This window comes from Carassius auratus, unplaced genomic scaffold, assembly GCF_003368295.1.
Source record: "Carassius auratus strain Wakin unplaced genomic scaffold, ASM336829v1 scaf_tig00007761, whole genome shotgun sequence".
Lineage (NCBI taxonomy): Eukaryota > Metazoa > Chordata > Actinopteri > Cypriniformes > Cyprinidae > Carassius > Carassius auratus.
The window spans coordinates 21,729-42,500 of NW_020523876.1; the positions used below are offsets into that span (position 1 = coordinate 21,729).

Sequence of the window (20,772 nt, forward strand, 5' to 3'; positions counted from 1 at the left end):
GTATTAATAATACAGTACATAACAGAATTAATCTTGTTTCCACTTTGATTTAACACTAATTATTGTGTGCAATTTTCCTTTTTCCTGAAAATGCAAGTTAGCGTTAAAGTATTGCACTAAAACGTACAACTTCCACTGACTTCCACTTGTTTTATTAATATTTTTTCAGACATGCTAGTTACTTGCTAATCATGCTAGTAACATGTTAGCGACATGCTAGTAACTTGCTAATTATGCTTGAAACATGCCAGCGACATGCTATTAACTTGCTAATAATGCTAAAAACATTTTAGCTACGTGCTAGTAACTTGCTAATAATGCTACAAATATTTTAGCAACATGCTATTAACTTGCTAACAATGCTAAAAACATTTTAGCGACGTGCTAGTAACTTGCCACATGTCACTTGTTAGTAAATTGCTAATCATGCTAGCTGCATGATAGTTACTTGCTTGCAAGCATGTTAATCATTCTAGGAACATGTTAGCAAAACGTTAGTAACTAGGTAATCATGTTAGTATCATGCTAGTAACATGCTAATCATTCTAGAAACATACTATCGACATGCTAGTAACATGCTAATCATGCTAGTAACATGTTAATCATGCTAGTAACATGCTTGTCATTCACTAAAGATGCTAGAAACATGCTAGTTATTTGATAATCATGCTAGCAACATGCTAGTCACTTGCTTATCATGCAAACAACAGGGTAGTCACTTGCTAATAATGTTAACAACATGCTAGTTACTTATTAAACATCCTAGTAACATTGTTTTATGGTTTTTCATTTTTCGTTATGCTATATTATCTCCAAATCTTTGATTCAATATATATTCTTTCAAAAAGCACAGGTTTGGGACTTCCTCCAGGAACTGATTGATCGTAGGCACAAACTGAGGTGAATGAGCTCATATCAATGAACCGTTTGATTAACCAGATCCAAAAAGAAGTATAAAACATGAGCCAACCAGAAGACACACAGAATACGGCATAACGAAAAATATACGACCAACTTTTAAAAAGCCATTTTGAACAAGGAAGACCACATTTTCAGCACAGCACAAGAGCTAAGTTTATGTTTATTAAAATATTTTTCTTGTTTTTAGCAGGAAACACGAATTATCATCATTAGGGTTTTTTACATGACTGAAAACTTTTGAAAACATTAAACATTTTTACTACTATCGTCTTCATGTAGATTAAAAGTGGATAAGTGAAAACGGTGAGGTCATGCCTGTGTTTGTTTCTTTACAAAGTGACATCGCCATCTACTGGCCTGACATCAGTAATACAGTTTTTGAGCTTTTTTTTTTTTATCTGAACAGTTTCCATAACTTATTTTGCTATTTCTGTGCTGCTACTTCGATGCGATCTGTACTCTATAAAGCCCTATAGAAATAAAGTTGTCATTTTGCTTCAAACTAATGTATCTTGATTTAAGAATCACATTTTTTTTTACTGGAAAACAAGGAAAAAAGTATTTTTTGCAGTGTGGTAGTTCCCCTTAGGCGACCTTGTCACCTGACCTTTCCTGAACGCTTGTCGTGTCTTCCTCATCGTCGATGTACGTCTCCACCCTTGTCACCTGCACCACACACGGATCAGAGGACTCCAGATCCACATTTCCCTCCAAACCACCTCCAGATTTCAGCCTCAAAGGATCCACTGCTCCAATATGACCATTAGCATCTTCCTCAGGCAATGTTCGGAATGATGTCAACACAGCCGGCATCTGATCTGACTCGAGGAACCTCAAAGAGCTCCTAGTGTGGTCTGGATCCATAATCCTGTTTGCATTGAATCCTATGAAGTATAATCCAATAGCTGCATAGTTGTTGTGGTTTTACTTCAACCTGCATGCACTCTAGTTTCACAGACTGGAGAAAACAAAAGGTTTTTGTGCATGAAAATCCCCGGGCTTCTCTCTCTCACACACACACACACACACACACACACACACTCCAGTTCTATTGAGCTGTGAGCCACTAAAACATTTGGAAAAACTTTCATTCCATGCAGTTCCAGTGTGATTCTCAAACGAGAGAAAGAAAACAGAGTCTGAAGTGCCTCAGTGTCGCTCTAGTCCAGTGAAAGGAAACTCACAGAACCAGTGGATACGACTTCCTATAAACATTTCCATAGTGTTTTTTTTCTGGAATGTGGCAGCACGGCATTTCCTGCTCCGGCGGAGTCTGTGAAGGCTTGAGTATCTCCTGGAGAACGTTCAGCGCTGTCTTTGGAGAGGAGGGGTCATGCAGGTCTGATTACCTTTCTCTCTAACCACTCCCCGGTCTCTGATCTGCTGTGAACCTGGCTGAGATTCACCTGCGAGTGTCCGGTTACACGAGCGCAGGAACTGGAAATGTGAGGCTGGGATTCAATCTCTCTCTCTCCCTGGAATCTCCTGCAGGGTCAGGTGAAGTGGGCGGAGCTACACTATTACAACAGGGGCTTAATCAGTCACTGGCCACGCCTCTCTGTTGCTATAGCGCTTGAATACAAAATCAGTGACCGTCTGCAAACTTCCTTGTACAACCTCCAGTGGTGTGAGACTGATTATAGTTATTCATTTTATTTTTTTATTTATTTTTATATTTTTTTGGGGGGGAGGAGGGTATAATTCATATGGAATACAATAAAAATATATAAAATATATATTTAAAATCTATAAAAAAATATATTTAAAATCTATAAAAAATATATATATTTAAAATCTATAAAAAATATATTTAAAATCTATAAAAAATATACATATTTTATTTTTTAATAAAAATATAAAATACTATAAGTATTTTACATTTTTATGGAATATTAATATAACATTATTTAATAATTAAAAATAATAAAATGCAATAATATGCATAGAATGTAATCAAAAATAAATAATATAAATAAATAAATAATATAAAGTAAAATCTTATAAAATATATAGAATAAAAATATAAAAATCTATACGTATTTTATCTATTTGCATAATGTTATTATAACATTAACATAATTCTTACAAATTTTTTAAATAACACAAAAATACCATCAGAATATAAGTATACATGTTTCTATCATTTTTCTTTAACATTCAAACATATAATAAAATATCATAAACGTGTCTTTATCAGGTCTGCTGGTGTTTCTCTGAGCACATTCCGCTCTGGTCGTCACGGTGATCTGGCAAAGATGCCACAAAAATTCACGGTCTGTTTGTTTGTTCCAGGATGAAAGGAAATTCTTCCCAAAGAAAAGTGTCTTAATGAAACAACCGCAACATGTGGCAAAGATCGGTTCAGAGCTGAAACTAGTCCTTCTACCAAAACCAGAAAATGCAGCCATATGCAGATTTAGCAGCTGAATTAGTTCTGTGGGCCTCTTCTGAGCTCTTCTTATGTAAGAGAACCAGTGCTTAACTCATAAGAACAAGAAACAATGTAAATCGTGTTTACTGTACATCCAGTTCAGGTAGAAAAAGTGTCGTTTATTTAAAGTGCATTTTTATCATGGTTTCAGTTAGTGTAAAACCATATAACACTCCCAATAAAAATAAAAATCCAATAGTGTTTTTCGCTTGACACCAGAGTGTTAACGTGCAAAACATTAAACATAAAAATGAAGAAAAGGACATCACAACAAGCTGTCTTTATTTACAGTAAGCAGACTAAATTAAACACTTACAAACAAATATTTTTAGTTTTATCTTGAACTTATCTTCTAAGCGAATATTATGCTTTCATATTTTAATCATTTTTTATTCTTTGCTCTTATTGTTTTTTATATTTTTCATGCATACTATTTTTATTATTTACGTCTGTTGTGATAAATATTTTTACATAAATCATTTTGAATATCCATTGTGTATATTATGTATATCTATATAAATAAACTTACCCAACCTATTATAACCATTTTATCTTTTTATGGTGAAATAATTAATAAATAAATAAATACATACTTTTTTTTTTGCTTTAAAGGATTGTTTTTTGTCTTTGGGAAAAATAAAATGAATAGAGTCCAACTCAAGTCTATAAATAACACATCAGGGAAAGTTCCTGTCTATTGTTAATGCTACTGAGAACAACAATGATAAACTACTGGAGTAAAAGCAGTTAGTTTAACCTGTAAGACCAGATAACAGAACATAACAGGAGCGTCACGGGTGTGTCAGTATGCTGAAACTTCACTGAAACTAACTGATGTGAAATACACACACACACACACACACACATACACACACACACACACACACCCACGTAAACCCAGCTAACAGGGAATGTTCTCAGAATAGTATTAATTCCGTTAACGGAAAGTAAATTAAATTAAATTTAAATTTTATTAGTTTAACTATTATACAACATGATGAAAATGTAATGAAAAATGCTTAAAAGTTTTGACTAAAACTTAACAAAAACAGTAAAAGTTTGACTAAATATGATAATAATAGCTAAAAAGTACATTTGACCCCAGGACTAATACTAATTTAAAACTGTCTTGACCAAATCAAGACTACTCAGAGGTTTCTTCTAAAGTTATGAACAAATGTTCCTCTAGTAATGTCATTAGTATGTTGATTAAAAGTTATTTGGTCTTTAATAATGTTCTCAAATTCACCAATCAAGGAACGTTTTTCCTGAAACATTTTAGTTGGATGTTTCAAAAAGTTCTGAGGGTAACGTTAAAAAGTAACGTAATATTTGCATAGTTACAAAGCAGAACGTTCACAAAACCAAAAAACAATGAAGGTTCAGAGAACTCGTAGAAAGTACAGTTTTATAATGTAATGGGAACATCAGAAAAACGTGCGTGGAACATATTTTAGTCTATATGAACTATATTAGCACATTTTCTCAGAGCAGTTTTTACAGTTATTTACATGTTGTGCTGCTGAATCAGTCAGATGTGACCTCTGAAAAACAAATGAGTCTCTAGCGTCTCACTGAGCTGAGAAATCTGGATTTGCTGACGTGCACATTAGCCTCTTATACATTCCTGTGTATCTTAATATTTAAGACTACAGTATACTTTCATGCACATTACCATTGTACCAACTCACATACTCCCTGCAATTCCCTCACGAACCACCAGGGTTCAAGAACCCCACTTTGGGAAACTCTGCTCAATGTAATCGTGTATGTGACGAATAAAGTTCTTGAATCTTGAATCTTGGACCTGAAAGACTTCTTAAACAAAGCCTGTGTGTGTGTGTGTGTGTGTGTGTGTGTGTGTGAGAGAGAGACAGAGGTTTAGTCCACAAGTCCAGAGGAACTAAGTGTTCATGAACACTGAAAAAAACTGTTATATCTGTCAAGTTATTCGGTATGTGTTTGTGCTTGTCATCATTTAAAAGATAAACATTCTCAGAATGTCCACAGATCAGCAACAAAACCTGACAAAAACTAAATAAGAACAACAGATGTTCTACAAAAAAACAATCATTCTTAAAGGATCTCAGTTATAAGTCACTTGGATGTTTTGAACTGGATATGTGTGTGAGAAGTTCAGAGAAAATTCAGAATTATGAGATATAAACTATAATTATGAGACATGAAGCCAGAATTCAGGAAAAGAGTCTGAATTATTAGATATAAACTACAATTATGAGACATGAAGCCAGAATTCAGAAAAGAGTAAGAATTATGAGATATAAACTACAATTATGAGACAAAAAGCCAGAATTCAGAAAAGAGTAAGAATTATGAGATATAAACTACAATTATGAGACATGTAGCCAGAATTCAAAGAAAAAGTCAGAATTATGAGATATAAACTACAATTATGAGACATAAAGCCAAAATTCAAAGAAAAAGTCAGAATTATGAGATATAAACTACAATTATGAGACAAAAAGCCAGAATTCAGAAAAGAGTAAGAATTATGAGATATAAACTACAATTATGAGACATGTAGCCAGAATTCAAAGAAAAAGTCAGAATTATGAGATATAAACTACAATTATGAGAAAAAAGGCCAGAATTCAGAAAAGAGTAAGAATTATGAGATATAAACTACAATTATGAGACAAAAAGCCAGAATTCAGAGAAAAGTCAGAATTATGAGATATAAACTACAACTATGAGACAAAAAGCCAGAATTCAGAAAAGAGTAAGAATTATGATATATAAACTACAATTATGAGACAAAAAGCCAGAATTCAGAAAAGAGTAAGAATTATGAGATATAAACTACAATTATGAGACAAAAAGCCAGAATTCAGAAAAGAGTCAGAATTATGAGATATAAACTACAATTATGAGACATGAAGCCAGAATTCAGAAAAAAGTCAGAATTATGAGATATAAACTACAATTATGAGACAAAAAGCCAGAATTCAGAGAAAAGTCAGAATTATGATATATAAACTACAATTATGAGACAAAAAGCCAGAATTCAGAAAAGAGTAAGAATTATGAGATATAAACTACAATTATGAGACAAAAAGCCAGAATTCAGAAAAGAGTCAGAATTATGAGATATAAACTACAATTATGAGACATGAAGCCAGAATTCAGAAAAAAGTCAGAATTATGAGATATAAACTACAATTATGAGACATGAAGCCAGAATTCAGAAAAAAGTCAGAATTATGAGATATAAACTACAATTATGAGACAAAAAGCCAGAATTCAGAGAAAAGTCAGAATTATGAGATATAAACTACAATTATGAGACAAAAAGCCAGAATTCAGAGAAAAGTCAGAATTATGAGATATAAACTACAATTATGTGACAAAAAGCCAGAATTCAGAAAGAGTCAGAATTATGAGATATAAACTACAATTATGAGACAAAAAGCCAGAATTCAGAGAAAAGTCAGAATTATGAGATATAAACTACAATTATGAAACATGAAGCCAGAATTCAGAAAAAGAGTCAGAATTATGAGATATAAACTACAATTATGAGACATGTAGCCAGAATTCAGAAAAAGAGTCAGAATTATGAGATATAAACTACAATTATGAGACATGAAGCCAGACTTAAAAAAAAGTCAGAATTATGAGATATAAATTATAATTGTGAGAAATAAAGCCAGAATTCAAAGAAAAATTCAGAATTGTGAGATATAAACTACAATTATGAGACAAAAAGCCAGAATTCAGAAAAGAGTAAGAATTATGAGATATAAACTACAATTATGAGACATGTAGCCAGAATTCAAAGAAAAAGTCAGAATTATGAGATATAAACTACAATTATGAGAAAAAAGGCCAGAATTCAGAAAAGAGTAAGAATTATGAGATATAAACTACAATTATGAGACAAAAAGCCAGAATTCAGAGAAAAGTCAGAATTATGAGATATAAACTACAACTATGAGACAAAAAGCCAGAATTCAGAAAAGAGTAAGAATTATGATATATAAACTACAATTATGAGACAAAAAGCCAGAATTCAGAAAAGAGTAAGAATTATGAGATATAAACTACAATTATGAGACAAAAAGCCAGAATTCAGAAAAGAGTCAGAATTATGAGATATAAACTACAATTATGAGACATGAAGCCAGAATTCAGAAAAAAGTCAGAATTATGAGATATAAACTACAATTATGAGACAAAAAGCCAGAATTCAGAGAAAAGTCAGAATTATGATATATAAACTACAATTATGAGACAAAAAGCCAGAATTCAGAAAAGAGTAAGAATTATGAGATATAAACTACAATTATGAGACAAAAAGCCAGAATTCAGAAAAGAGTCAGAATTATGAGATATAAACTACAATTATGAGACATGAAGCCAGAATTCAGAAAAAAGTCAGAATTATGAGATATAAACTACAATTATGAGACATGAAGCCAGAATTCAGAAAAAAGTCAGAATTATGAGATATAAACTACAATTATGAGACAAAAAGCCAGAATTCAGAGAAAAGTCAGAATTATGAGATATAAACTACAATTATGAGACAAAAAGCCAGAATTCAGAGAAAAGTCAGAATTATGAGAAATAAACTACAATTATGTGACAAAAAGCCAGAATTCAGAAAGAGTCAGAATTATGAGATATAAACTACAATTATGAGACAAAAAGCCAGAATTCAGAGAAAAGTCAGAATTATGAGATATAAACTACAATTATGAAACATGAAGCCAGAATTCAGAAAAAGAGTCAGAATTATGAGATATAAACTACAATTATGAGACATGTAGCCAGAATTCAGAAAAAGAGTCAGAATTATGAGATATAAACTACAATTATGAGACATGAAGCCAGAATTAAAAAAAAGTCAGAATTATGAGATATAAATTATAATTGTGAGAAATAAAGCCAGAATTCAAAGAAAAATTCAGAATTGTGAGATTGCAATTACCTTTTCTATTTTTATTTTTTAAACCCTTAAGCTTCTAACTGAATAATCATCAATAATAAACACTATTATATGTTCATCACAGAGCTGACTGACTCACTGTTATTCCGAGTTTGGGATTATACGGAGTGTCTCCGATGATGTCATCCTCTGGTGGTGTGATTCTCAGGAAGTCCAGGTGATCCGGTCTGCTGAGACGACGCAATGCCTCCTGGGTAACAGATTCATCCGCATCCAGCATCCAGATGTCCTCCGTCCGCAACAGACAGTTTTCTGCAGGAAAAATGATTAAACATTAACGTTAGGAATTCTTGAATGAAGTCACTGCTTTAATGATAACAGCAATAATTAGAGCAAAATAGTGATTGTGTGCCAGGACGTCTAAAATATATGTGTCTTACAAATGACATGACAAGAAATAAAGTTAGTAACATAATTTTAGGTAATATAATCAGACTACTTTTAGATTACTGTTGACCGAACTTATATAGACTGCTTTTCAAATTAATTTAAATAGGATAATCTTGTACCGTATTGATATAAAAATACAAAGAGTAAGAAAATATATTCTATTTCCAAAATATATTGCATTCCATCAACAACATGAAGTTCATTAAACATTATATTAAGTCACATTTTCCCACACTGGGTGTGTGTGAGTTTTATAAAAAAGCTCCTGCTATTATCTGTCAGAACTACTGATGGGCCACAGCACAGAAAAGAGTTGGAGAAATTATGAGGGAAGTAGTATCTAAATTCACACAAATTTCCTGTGTGTGTGGCATTAAAAGCACTACAAATCATGTGAATGAAGGCTGAGGTGATTAATCACATCTCATTATGATAATGCATCTACAGCTGGACCTCCAAACGCTGACTAAACACCTGGTTCTGTTCCAAATGCACAGTCAGATTGATTGCATCTCTCTTAGGCTCAAGCTCATGAAATTAAGATGCTCAAACAGATCGACTCCAGCAGCACTTCTGCTGCAATACCATAGTAAAATCACAGTGAACCAGAAGCACTGTTTTCATCTGTGTGAATCACACACACAACTAATGAAATCATCAAAAATCAGAAATGAAACAGCGCCACCATGTGAACACAACACAACTTCTCAGTAATTATAATGATTAACTATTTAGATCCATGTAAAGCAGATCTCAGTCTATTACTGTTAACCCACAGGGAATCAAAATCTTATAACCAATCTTATTTTACTATCAGTGTCATTTTATTATATGTTTACACCATTATATTTCATTAATATTTTGAATTAGCTTTTATTTTTATTTTCTATTTCCATTATAACTTTAGTTTTTGTCATTTTTATTAGTTATTTATTTATTAATATTTATTAGTGTCTATATGGGTTTCATTACTTTTTATTTATTTATTTTATTATTTAATTTTAGTCATTTTAATACATATTAGTTAACTATAATAACTGATTCCTATGAGACAGAGTTGCTCTTCCTCCAGGGGGCGCCGCTGGCTATTGAGACGCATACAGATATCAGTCTGAATGTGCTGTTTGAGACTTTTGCACAGTATACAGCAGTTTAACTAAACTAAATGTAAATGTTTTAATCAGTTCGATCAAAAGATTTGCATCTGACGTACTAATGCAGTCTCTGTAGGCCAGACCGGGGCAAGTTGTCACACTTTTAAAACAGCTTCTCTATGTCTGTTCGTGTGACGGAGGGGAAGGGAGATCAGAGTAGAGTGTGTTAATAGAGCAGCTGTCAGATAGACAGTATGTGTGTGTGTGTGTGTGTGTGTGTGTGTGTGTGTTTAAAGCCTCAGGCTGATTCACTGTGAATGAACGGAGTGGTTCAATACGTCTGTTCTGATGCTGCCCTGATAATATGAGCTTGTAATAGAGATTATATTACTAGAGCTCTCCTGTTTTTGTGCCAAGCTGATTTTGAATTCAAAATGTATGATTTAAAATAATTAAGTGACCACTGTAGAAGTTTACCCAACGATGATGACTAATATACTAACAGTCAATCATAATTCATCATTATAATTATTGTTATAGTGTGAATGGTCTCATCTGTAAGACTGTAAATCCGGTCGAATGAGATGATACAGAAGCTGAATCCAAAGACCTAAAAACAATGCACTTCATTTTAGTAACTTCACCTCGGGATATTTCTCATGAACTACCACAAAACAAATAAAAATCATGCAACTCAATAGTTCGAGTACGGAGCTAAAAATGAATTTGATTGGCTAGTATTGAGATCTCGAGGAGATGTGTGTGAGATTACTGGGGTTTGTTTTTGTGTAAAGTGTGTTCATCCCATAGGTGTAATGGTTTTTATTCTGTAGAAACTGTATATTCTATGGCCCTTCACCAACCCTACACCTAACCCTGACCCTCACAGGAAACTTTGTGCATTTTTACTTTCTCAAAAAAAACTCATTCTGTATGATTTATAAGCGTTTTGAAAAATGGGGACATGGGTTATGTCCTCATAAGTCACCCTCTCCTTGTAATACCTGTGTCATACCCATGTCATTATACAGAGTTGTGTCCTGATATGACAGACACACACACACACACACACACACACACACACACGCACGTCAGGAGTGCTGTGTTTGCTGCCGAATGCCAGACATGCAAAGCACGCAAGAAGCGCAGAGGATCTTCAGTGTCTCTGTGTGTTTGTGTGTGTGTGTGTGTGTGTGTGTGTGTGTGTGTGTGTGATCAGTCTCACATGACCTCTGGACTGATTGCTTGATTTCATTACAGTGATGCTGAGCTGCTAGAACCAGTGCAGACCCAGCAACAGAGATCGCTCTCACAACGCTTTCTTAAACATTAGAACAAAACGTTCTTAAAGCAGTAGTTCACTTCCAGAATAAAAATCTCCTGATAGTTTACTCACTCACCCAAGATATCATCCATGTTCATGTCTTTCTTTCTTTCCTCATTCACAAAACAATGAAGGATTTTGTGTGAAAATCTAATTAGTAGAATGTTGTAAGAAATATTTTAAATAAAGTTCTACATACAAGAAGAATACATTTGAACATTCTCAGAATACAAACACTTTACTTGTGTTTTAGTCACAGTATTATTGTCCATGAAGGATAATTCATAAAGCACTGAGTCACAATGATCAGGACTGATTCTTTACACGCTGGGGGTATTTATAGAGGTTTTATTGATTGATTAAATGAAATCTAGTGTAATGGAGTATAGAGTAACACAAGGGTTCAGCAACAACTCCTGCGAGTGTTCTTGAGTTCATCACAACGATCACATCTCACATGATCTCACTGAACAATGGAGAACGTCTTCATAGAGCAGAATGAATGACATCACACCTCCACTTTAATAAGAAAATATATCTATCACAATTAACACTGGTTTAGTTGGTGCGATTTAAAATAGCACTAAATATATATATATATATATATATATATATATATTGAGTTAAAAGACATTTGGGAACCACCCAGGAAACCCTAGTAAATGCATAGCACCTTAGCAACTACAATGCAACATCTTGGAAACCACCCAATCACCCTAGCGACTGCATAGCAACAGAATACTAAAAATCACCTTGGTGACCACATAGCATCAACCTGGCAACCACGCAAACAACTGCATAGCAACTTGCTCAAAATCACTCAGAAGGCCTTAGCAACACCCAGGAAACCACTCAATCACCCTAGCAACTGCACTGCAGCACTACAAACATGCAAACACTGCAGCAACAGTGTGCTGTAAATAATTCAGAACACTTTAGCAACCATATGGAAACTACCTAATTGCCCTAGCAACTTTACACATCAGCAATCAAACAGCAACGCACGGGCAAATATTCAGTCACCCTAACAACTTGTATGCTAAACTACGAAATCAAGACAACCGCACCCTAGCAACCACTAAAACACCCTAGCAACCACACAGAAGCATGCTAAAAACCTCTCAGTATGCCTTAAAAACCACAAAGCAACATCCTGGAAATCACTCACACAATTACACGCACTAGAAACTGAGTAGAAGTATGATAAAAACACTCAGAATACCTAGCAACACCCTGGCAACCTCCCAAACACACTAACAAGCACATAACAGCATGCTAAAAACACTTTGAATACCTTGGCAACCACATAGCACAAACACCTTAGCAACCGCACAGCAGCATGGTACAAACTACTCCAGTCACCTAAGCAACCACATAGCAACACCCTAGCAACTGCACAGCACTGTACAAACTACTCCAGACACCTTAACAACTACATAGCAACACCCTAGCAACTGCACAGCACTGTACAAACTACTCCAGACACCTTAGCAACCACATAGCAACACCCTAGCAACTGCACAGCACTGTACAAACTACTCCAGACACCTTAACAACTACATAGCAACACCCTAGCAACCGCACAGCACTGTACAAACTATTACGGACACCTTAGCAACAACATAGCAACACCCAAGCAACCGCACAGCAGCATGGTAAAAACTACTCCCTTAGCAAACCCCCATAGCAACACCCTTGCAACCGCACAGCACTGTACAAACTACTCCAGTCACCTTGGCAACCACATAGTAACACCCTAGCAATCACACAGCACTGTACAAACTACTCCGGACACCTTAGCAACTACATAGCAACACCCTAGCAACTGCACAGCCGCATGGTACAAACTACCCGGACACCTTAGCAACCTCATAGCAACACCCTAGCAACCACACAGCACTGTACAAACTACTCCGGACACCTTAGCAACTACATAGCAACACCCTAGCAACTGCACAGCATCATGGTACAAACTACTCCGGACACCTTAGCAACCTCATAGCAACACCCTAGCAACCACACAGCACTGTACAAACTACTCCGGACACCTTAGCAACTACATAGCAACACCCTAGCAACCGCACAGCAGCATGGTACAAACTACTTCCGGACACCTTAGCAACCTCATAGCAACACCCTAGCAACCGCACAGCACTGTACAAACTACTCCGTACACCTTAGCAACTACATAGCAACACCCTAGCAACCACACAGCACTGTACAAACTACTCCGGACACCTTAGCAACCTCATAGCAACACCCTAGCAACCGCACTGAACTGTACAAACTACGCCGAACACCTTAGCAACCACATAGCAACAGAACAGCACAGTAAGCAAGCAGCAGTCACATTTTCTTTTGAAATTATAATAATATAATAATTTATGTTATTATTATGTAGTCATTATTATTATTTAGAAATATAAACTATATCTCACTCTACTTGACTGACCTCTTATAAGCAGACGAGACACTGTATTTGTGACTCTGGAGCAGATTCTAGAGCAGACTTCACTGCTTCTACTCTTCCTCAAGCAGACGTGTCTAATATGCGATGATCAAATCATACTATCTGCTGAATTTAGCCTTGAATTAGAGGAACATCACAGAAAGGGCAGACGCTTGACGGGAATTCTTTCTTTTCTCATCAGTGCAGCCGTGAGATGCAGCTTACACGCTTCTGAAGTCCTGCTCCAGCAACATAGCGCTTTAATCCTTCTAATGTTCGGGACTTCTGAAGCGCCCCAAACCAACAGATGAAGGTGCAGAGCAAATTATGTTCATGAGAGCGGCACCAGTGCTTGAACCCGAGAGTCGAAACACAAGGCTTTGATCTTACAGAGATCAGGACTGGATTCTTATCTCGGACTCTCTCACACACACACACACACACACACAGAGAGAGAGAGAAAGAGAGAGAGAGAGAGAATGTAATAATGGCTCTTTGGGAAAGAGGGCTGGGAGGCTGAAATTCTTGTCTTGAGTCACATGACAATCCTAAGAAATCAATATAAACCTGAACAACTGAGATCACTAGTTTGATTTCTCAAGCACATTTCCCAAATAAATGATTTGGTATAAAAACATTGTGGGAACGTTGTTTTGAAATGTTTGTAAAACATTGAAATGTCTCGTTTTCTTGTTGTGATTATGACGCGATCGAACGGTTGCAAAAGCATTTCTCACAAAGTTCTACTAACTTCGTTTTTACCCAAAATATGTTTTTTTTAAGTTATGTTAAAATGTCCAGTTTTCTTGTCATGATTAGAATGTTATTTAACTTTGATTAGAAATTTCTTAAACATTTTATTCATTTTAGTTTTTACTCAAAATATAATGTTATTTGAACATTCATAATAAATATTCTAAAAGCGTTAAAATGTTCTTGTTCTTATAAGAACGTTATTTAAAAGCAAATTAAATTCTTCTTAAAAGTTCTACTAAAACATTTTTACACAAAATATAATATTATTGAACATTTAATTTTAATACTCTAAGAACATGCCCAGTTTTCTTGTCGCGATAACAACGTTATTCAAAGGTTACAAAAACGTTTCTTAAACATTCTATTAAATTAAATTTTTTCCCAAAAATATATAACTTTATTTGAATTGTAAGTTTTTATACTTTATATAAACATTAAAATGCCCACTTTTCTTATCATGATTATATTGTTGTTTAAAGGTTACAAAAGCTTTTCTTACAACATTTTATTAATTTACTTCACCCAAAATATAACGTTATTTGAACATTTATTTTTCATAACACTAAAATGCACATTTATCTTATTGTGACTGAAACATTTCTTTTATGTAAACCCAACATATGTCATTTAAACGTTTATTTGTACGTTTATGTTTATTTGTCGCGATACGAAGAACATAATTTAAAAGTGACTCAAACGTTTCCATTATGTTTAATCAAAATATAACATTATTTTTATGTTATTTAAATGTTAAAAAAATGTTTCTTAGGACGTTCAAGTGCAAATTACATCATAAAGACGTTCCGAAATTGTTTTTCGTAGGACAACGTATATAAAATCTTAATAAAGTAATTACATTAAGGATGTTTTGTCCTTACATTTACATAACATCAGTGAAGTTTGCGAGAACATTTCTGTTAGCTGGGTTTCTTCTTTGGGATCCGTTTCCTACCTGAGGTCGATGTACTGGCTCCGTTCACGTTGAAATGATTGCTGAGGTTCAGGTCAAGACGTGTGACCGTCCGACGGTTCCCGTTTTTGTCGATGACCTCTGTGGCGACTTTGGGCTCGTCTCTCGAGGAGCGTTTATTTCCATCATCCTCAGGAAGCAACACAATCCGGTGGTTCATTTGGGGACTCGAAAGTTGAGAAGACAGAGGCGACAGGACAGGAGACATGCTTTGGAAACTGTTGGTTGGAGGATAAGACACGTTGAAGATCCCAGAGAGAGAGATGGATGTAGGGCTCTTGCTCCAGGGATGAAGCGTAGAGCTTCTAGAGTTGGCGTCAACGTAAGGCGAGAAGTTTGATTTGGTGTTCACCTGAGTAAAGAGTTTGATCTCTTCTTGTCCAACTTCCAAACTGGAATTGGATCCAGATTCCTGGTTGTCCTTGTTGTCGTCCCTTTGGTTGACTTCCAATCTTCCAATGGTTGATTGACCTTGTTGGTTCCCAATGGGCATTGGCTCCTGTAGCACACATCCAGGTTGGTTTCCCAGTGGTTCCTCGCACTCCGAAGTGAGTTGGTTATCAATCTCCGAAAGATCCATCTCAGACTCAAAAGAACGAGGCTCTTCCATAAAATCCCATCCGTCGTGAGCGATCTGGAAGTGTTCCTCCATTGGAAGAAGAGGCTCGCTTGAGACGCTGACATAAGACTCTGACCCTGAAGTATCCCGGCCCCGAAAAGAGATTGGCGTTCCGGGTGCTTTCGGGGAAAACTCAGACGCTCCACTTTGCACCTTCTTCTTCATCCTACTCTGCAAGAACTCTTCAGCGCTGTCCATCTTCTTAGAACCCAGCTTCTTCAGCTTACGAACTCTAGAAGCTGCTCTCTTATGCTCCGGGGGCAGAGATGTAGGGAAGTTACTGTTGCTAACATCATGTCCCAGATGTTCCCCGTGTCCTTCCGGGAGCTTCCCGTCCTGGTTGCCCATCTTAATCCTGTCTGCACATTCACTGCATAAAGACAAGAGGTGCGTGAGCAGCTGATGGTGTTCTGTGGTCAGCCAGTGGAGCTGTGCGACCGCTGCTTTTGTGGCCTCGCAGGAATACTGGCCTCTTTGTTTAGCGTCTTCATCCCGAGGCCGGACTTCACGAGGGGTTTGGTCAGCTCGTGGGAAACCTCGGGACTTCCTGGTTGGGAAGTAGAGACTGATGAAGCACAGCTCCTGGATGGGTTTGTACAGACGCAGCACAGTGTGCGTGCCTTCCATTACGGAGCCGTTTTTAATTAATCACACTCCTGAATTAAGTTGGTAGTTGTCTCGTGGTCTCGAGTCGGGGACATCCCGGGGTGGACAGACACAGCGGGAGCTCATCATTGGGGCGATTTAAGGCCTGTATAAATGCAACATAAAAATGTATATGTAAATAATAAAAACAGGCTTTAAAGTAATACATTTGGTTTGTGCAAACATTAAAAAAATGCAATGCATACACTGTAAAAATATCTATATATTTTTCAAAAGTTGTAAATATTGATTATTGGTATACATTTCACAAGCAAAACATTATTTTAGTCTTTCTACTTCTTGTTTAATTATATGTCTTAATTATATGTTAAACTATATGAGCTTGGTTCATTTAAATGTCATGTGTCGTGTGTGTGTGTGTGTGTGTGTGTGAGACGGTTGATTATTATGAGGTTCATGATCAAGTGCTCTACTCACTCAACTGCTTATTTAAATAATTATGCATACAGTTCAAAGGCTTAAGCAGAATAAAACATATTGAATGGCATTATCAATAGACCCACTGTTAGTCGTGCATTCATGAATATTTTGGCCAAAACACATCAACAGTTTATTTTCTGGCCTGTAAAAATGTCTGGCAAAGATTTGCAAACCCCCAGCAGTGATTAAACCAAAACAAATAAGTATCTTATCCTGGTGCTATATATATATACATTATATGTACCTTATATATAAGGTGCATTGCACAGTGGCAGTGAATAATCTGCAGTATACTGAGCATCATTTATTATGCAGAAAGTTATTTTTGCACTACTGCATCATTGATGCTTTAAACATTCACTGCATTTCTTACACTTTGCATTCAACAATACACATTTAATGTTGCTATAAATATGATTATGACCAATGCATTTGCATGATCTTTATATATCTATAATAAAACACAACATTACTTCTGTTCTGCGTCTTTTCTGCTGCTATTCGTCCAGCAAATAACACGCACGAGCTCTTCCGCACTAACACATAATTTCAGCTCAGGTTAACGTGTTTGATTTCAATAATCGTGTGTTATATGAAGTTAATCGTGCTAAACTCACCCATCTGAGCTGCATTACGGATCCGTCTCTCTCTCTCTCTCTCTTTCTCTCGGAATAAAGTGCGTTCTGGAGGACAGTGCGCTCAGTCTGTGATTGACAGCCGTGCAAACCAGTCAGAGGCGGCAGCGTTTGTATCCGCGGCTGTGATTGGTTGACTTCAAGGTGGCCCCGCCCCCATCAGAAGCGTGTCATGAAGCAAAGCAGCAGTGCTGCAGAACATCAGCAAGACAGCAGTATTGACTTAAAGGGGACAGAAGACAAATCTATCTATCTATTTATTAAAGAATTACATAAACGACTAAATGTCCTCAGAAAGAAAACTTAAAACATACACACACACACACACACATATATATTAATAGCATACATACCAATATAAACCTGCTTTCATAAGGATTTGTGAGATATTGCTAACAGTGTTTAAAGATCCCTGTGTAAACACAAGATGGGTTTATTGTAGTAACAGTAACTATAGTAACTGTAACTTTATAAAGCTTTTAAAACGTGTTTCAGTTTGACTTTCAAAAGAAAACAATACTGTTCAAAAGTTTGGGATCAGTGAGATTTGTGATGTGTTTTAAAGAAGTCTCTTCTGCTCATCAAGGCTGCATTTATTTAATCAGAAATACAGAAAAAATAGAGATATTTTGAAATATTTTTGTGATTTAAAATAATGGTTTTCTATTTGAATAGACTTTGAAATCTAATTTATTTCTGTGAGCAAAGCTCTATTTTAAGCATCATTACTCCAGTCCTCCAGAAATCATTAATGTTGGATGTTAAGGTTTTTTTTTTTGTTTTTGTTTTTTTCAAGATTCTTTGATGAATAAAAGAACAGCTGCAATTTAAAAGTTATTTATTTATTTATTTATTTTTTACAATGTACACTACTGTTCAAATGCTTGGAGCAGGTAAATATATATATATATATATATATATATATATATATATATATATATATATATATATATATATGTTTTTTAAATATATTTATTTATTTGAAGGAAATTAATGCTTTTATTCAGCATGGAAAAAAAATGTTTATACTGGCCAAGCAATAATTTAACAATGAATAAATATGCTCACTTGAAGCAATTCCATGTTGTTTACATAAAAAAAAAAAAAAAATTTGCTGAGCAACGAGAATACACAATGCATAATTCTATTTCTATTTCTATGTGTTCTCTGTTCTTTCACAGTCACACCACTAGGACACAGCAGAGGATCACAAATCAACAGATTCATCACTGCATGGACCTAGACTTATATTTTGATTCAAATAATAGCTTATTAAAGTATTTCTTAAAAAAAAAAAATAATAATAATAAAAAAATTAAATAATATTTTATACAATTAAAATGATGTAAGATATCTAGTTTTGAGCAAGACGATATGTAAAGTATAATAATTAATTATTATTATTAAATTAGAATGTCTTGGAACCAACACGAAACAAGCAACACTGAATTATTTCACATGCACGTGCAAAGACATCAGAAAAATATGAATTCGTAATAATAATAAGAATTTCCATTTCTCCTCTGCTCTAGCTGACTTCTTAACCTAGCTTTCTTATAAACCCGGATGATTTAAGATCGCTTCAGAAATAAAATAAAAGCATCTGCTCAATGCACAAATGTAAATCCTTCCTCCGTTTATCCTTTACAGCGTCTCGGGATGCGTGTAAATGTAAATAATTATTCACGTTTTCATGCATTCATCTTCAAAACTGACAGCAATGAATGAGCAGATTAATATTGAAGCAGAACATAACATTTTTAATGATTCCTGTATTCTTGGCTGTATTTGTTTCTGCAGAAATAAGTAGCTGTTTATCTGCAACAGTTACAGCCCATTGTGAGCATGACATCATCTCACCGGTGAACAGAGCTCGATTAGTGTGTGTGTGTGAGTGTGTGTGTGTGTGTGTGTGTGTGTGTGTGTGTGTGTGTGTGTGTGTGTGTGTGTGTGTGTGTGTGTGTGTGTGACCTTGAGAACAGCAGCAGGCTCAATGCAGCGTCCCAGTTATCTACTTTACTCACTGCGTGAAGAGACAAAGTCATTTAGCAGCTTCTCAAAGAAGAGAAGAGACTTGCGCTTTGCTCTCATGGTTAAAAGAGACCGGGGCAAGTTGTCACAAAATATACAAATATAAAAAAGTAAATAAAAAAAAAATAACCATGCAACATGGCAAAATTGCTAAAATAATGATAATATAACAACAATAACAATAATAAAATAGACATGTAGAATTATAATAATAACAATTAAGAGAGTAAATGTTTGTTTTTTTAATGATGTTCACCTTTTTCAAATATATTTTTGAGACAAAAACACAATCAGTGTATATACTGTAATAACATAAGAGTTAAGAGTTATAAGTGTTCACAGAAGAAATATAATCAATCAATAATAATAATAATCAATTATTATTATTATTATTATTATCATGCTTGTAAACAGTACAGATATGACATTATTGCATCAATGTCATCAGAACACATGGGAAAGAAAAATGAGAAAAAAATTAATGATTGGTTATAAATATAACAATGGAAATATTAGAAAAGCTAGAGAGAGAAAAAAGAAGAAGGAAAAAATTAAACCATGAGAGTAAGATATTAATTTCTACATCGGTTTGACTGTACAAATGACAAATAATTACAAATTAAAGTTCTCCTTGCTTTCTTATTTAATGAGGATGAAATAGAATTAAGATACATTTTAAACACTTAAAATAATAATAATAATAATTGGTTGATAGTTAGTGAACCTAAATATATGGATGGAAATTTGCCAAGGAAATAAATTAAATTCATAACAAAGCAATTTTTTTTTTTTTGTAGGATCATATTTAAAGTATCTGAAAATAATGTCTTTACATATATTTATTCTTTTTAATATAAATGTCCCAATATTTTTTTTCCACAGTTGTTCAGTATAAAAAACTTATAACCAAAATAAATGAAAGACAGTGTGTCTTCTATCAATATTAGTTTTATATATAGTCAACAAATATGTATTAATATTAATATGAGCCAGGCGTGACGTCAGAGATGAAACCCCAATGCGGTTGAGCTGGAAGCGCGTGCGCGCACTCACTCACTCACTCACTGACGGCGGCGTGCGGCGCGCGCCTGACTGAC

General features: G+C 34.8%; 2 protein-coding genes across 2 annotated transcripts in view; one reads left to right on the forward strand and one right to left on the reverse strand.

Moving 5' to 3' along the window:
- LOC113071633 (formin-1) overlaps positions 1-18,076 on the reverse strand; it is a 30,009-nt gene extending 11,933 nt beyond the window's left edge. Inside the window, exons 1-4 of the mRNA XM_026244941.1 lie at positions 17,998-18,076; positions 17,627-17,835; positions 15,287-16,674; positions 8,401-8,573 (exon numbers count right to left, since the gene is read on the reverse strand). Of these exons, the coding sequence (XP_026100726.1) occupies positions 8,401-8,573; positions 15,287-16,550 (1,437 nt within the window). The 5' untranslated portion in view covers positions 16,551-16,674; positions 17,627-17,835; positions 17,998-18,076. The remainder of the gene's footprint in view (positions 1-8,400; positions 8,574-15,286; positions 16,675-17,626; positions 17,836-17,997) is intronic.
- A 2,670-nt stretch (positions 18,077-20,746) lies between these two features.
- The window catches only part of LOC113071634 (ryanodine receptor 3-like), a 108,697-nt gene continuing 108,671 nt past the window's right edge, over positions 20,747-20,772 (forward strand). Inside the window, exon 1 of the mRNA XM_026244942.1 lies at positions 20,747-20,772. This exon is cut by the window's right edge and continues 58 nt beyond it. The gene's annotated coding sequence lies outside the window, so the exon portion shown is untranslated.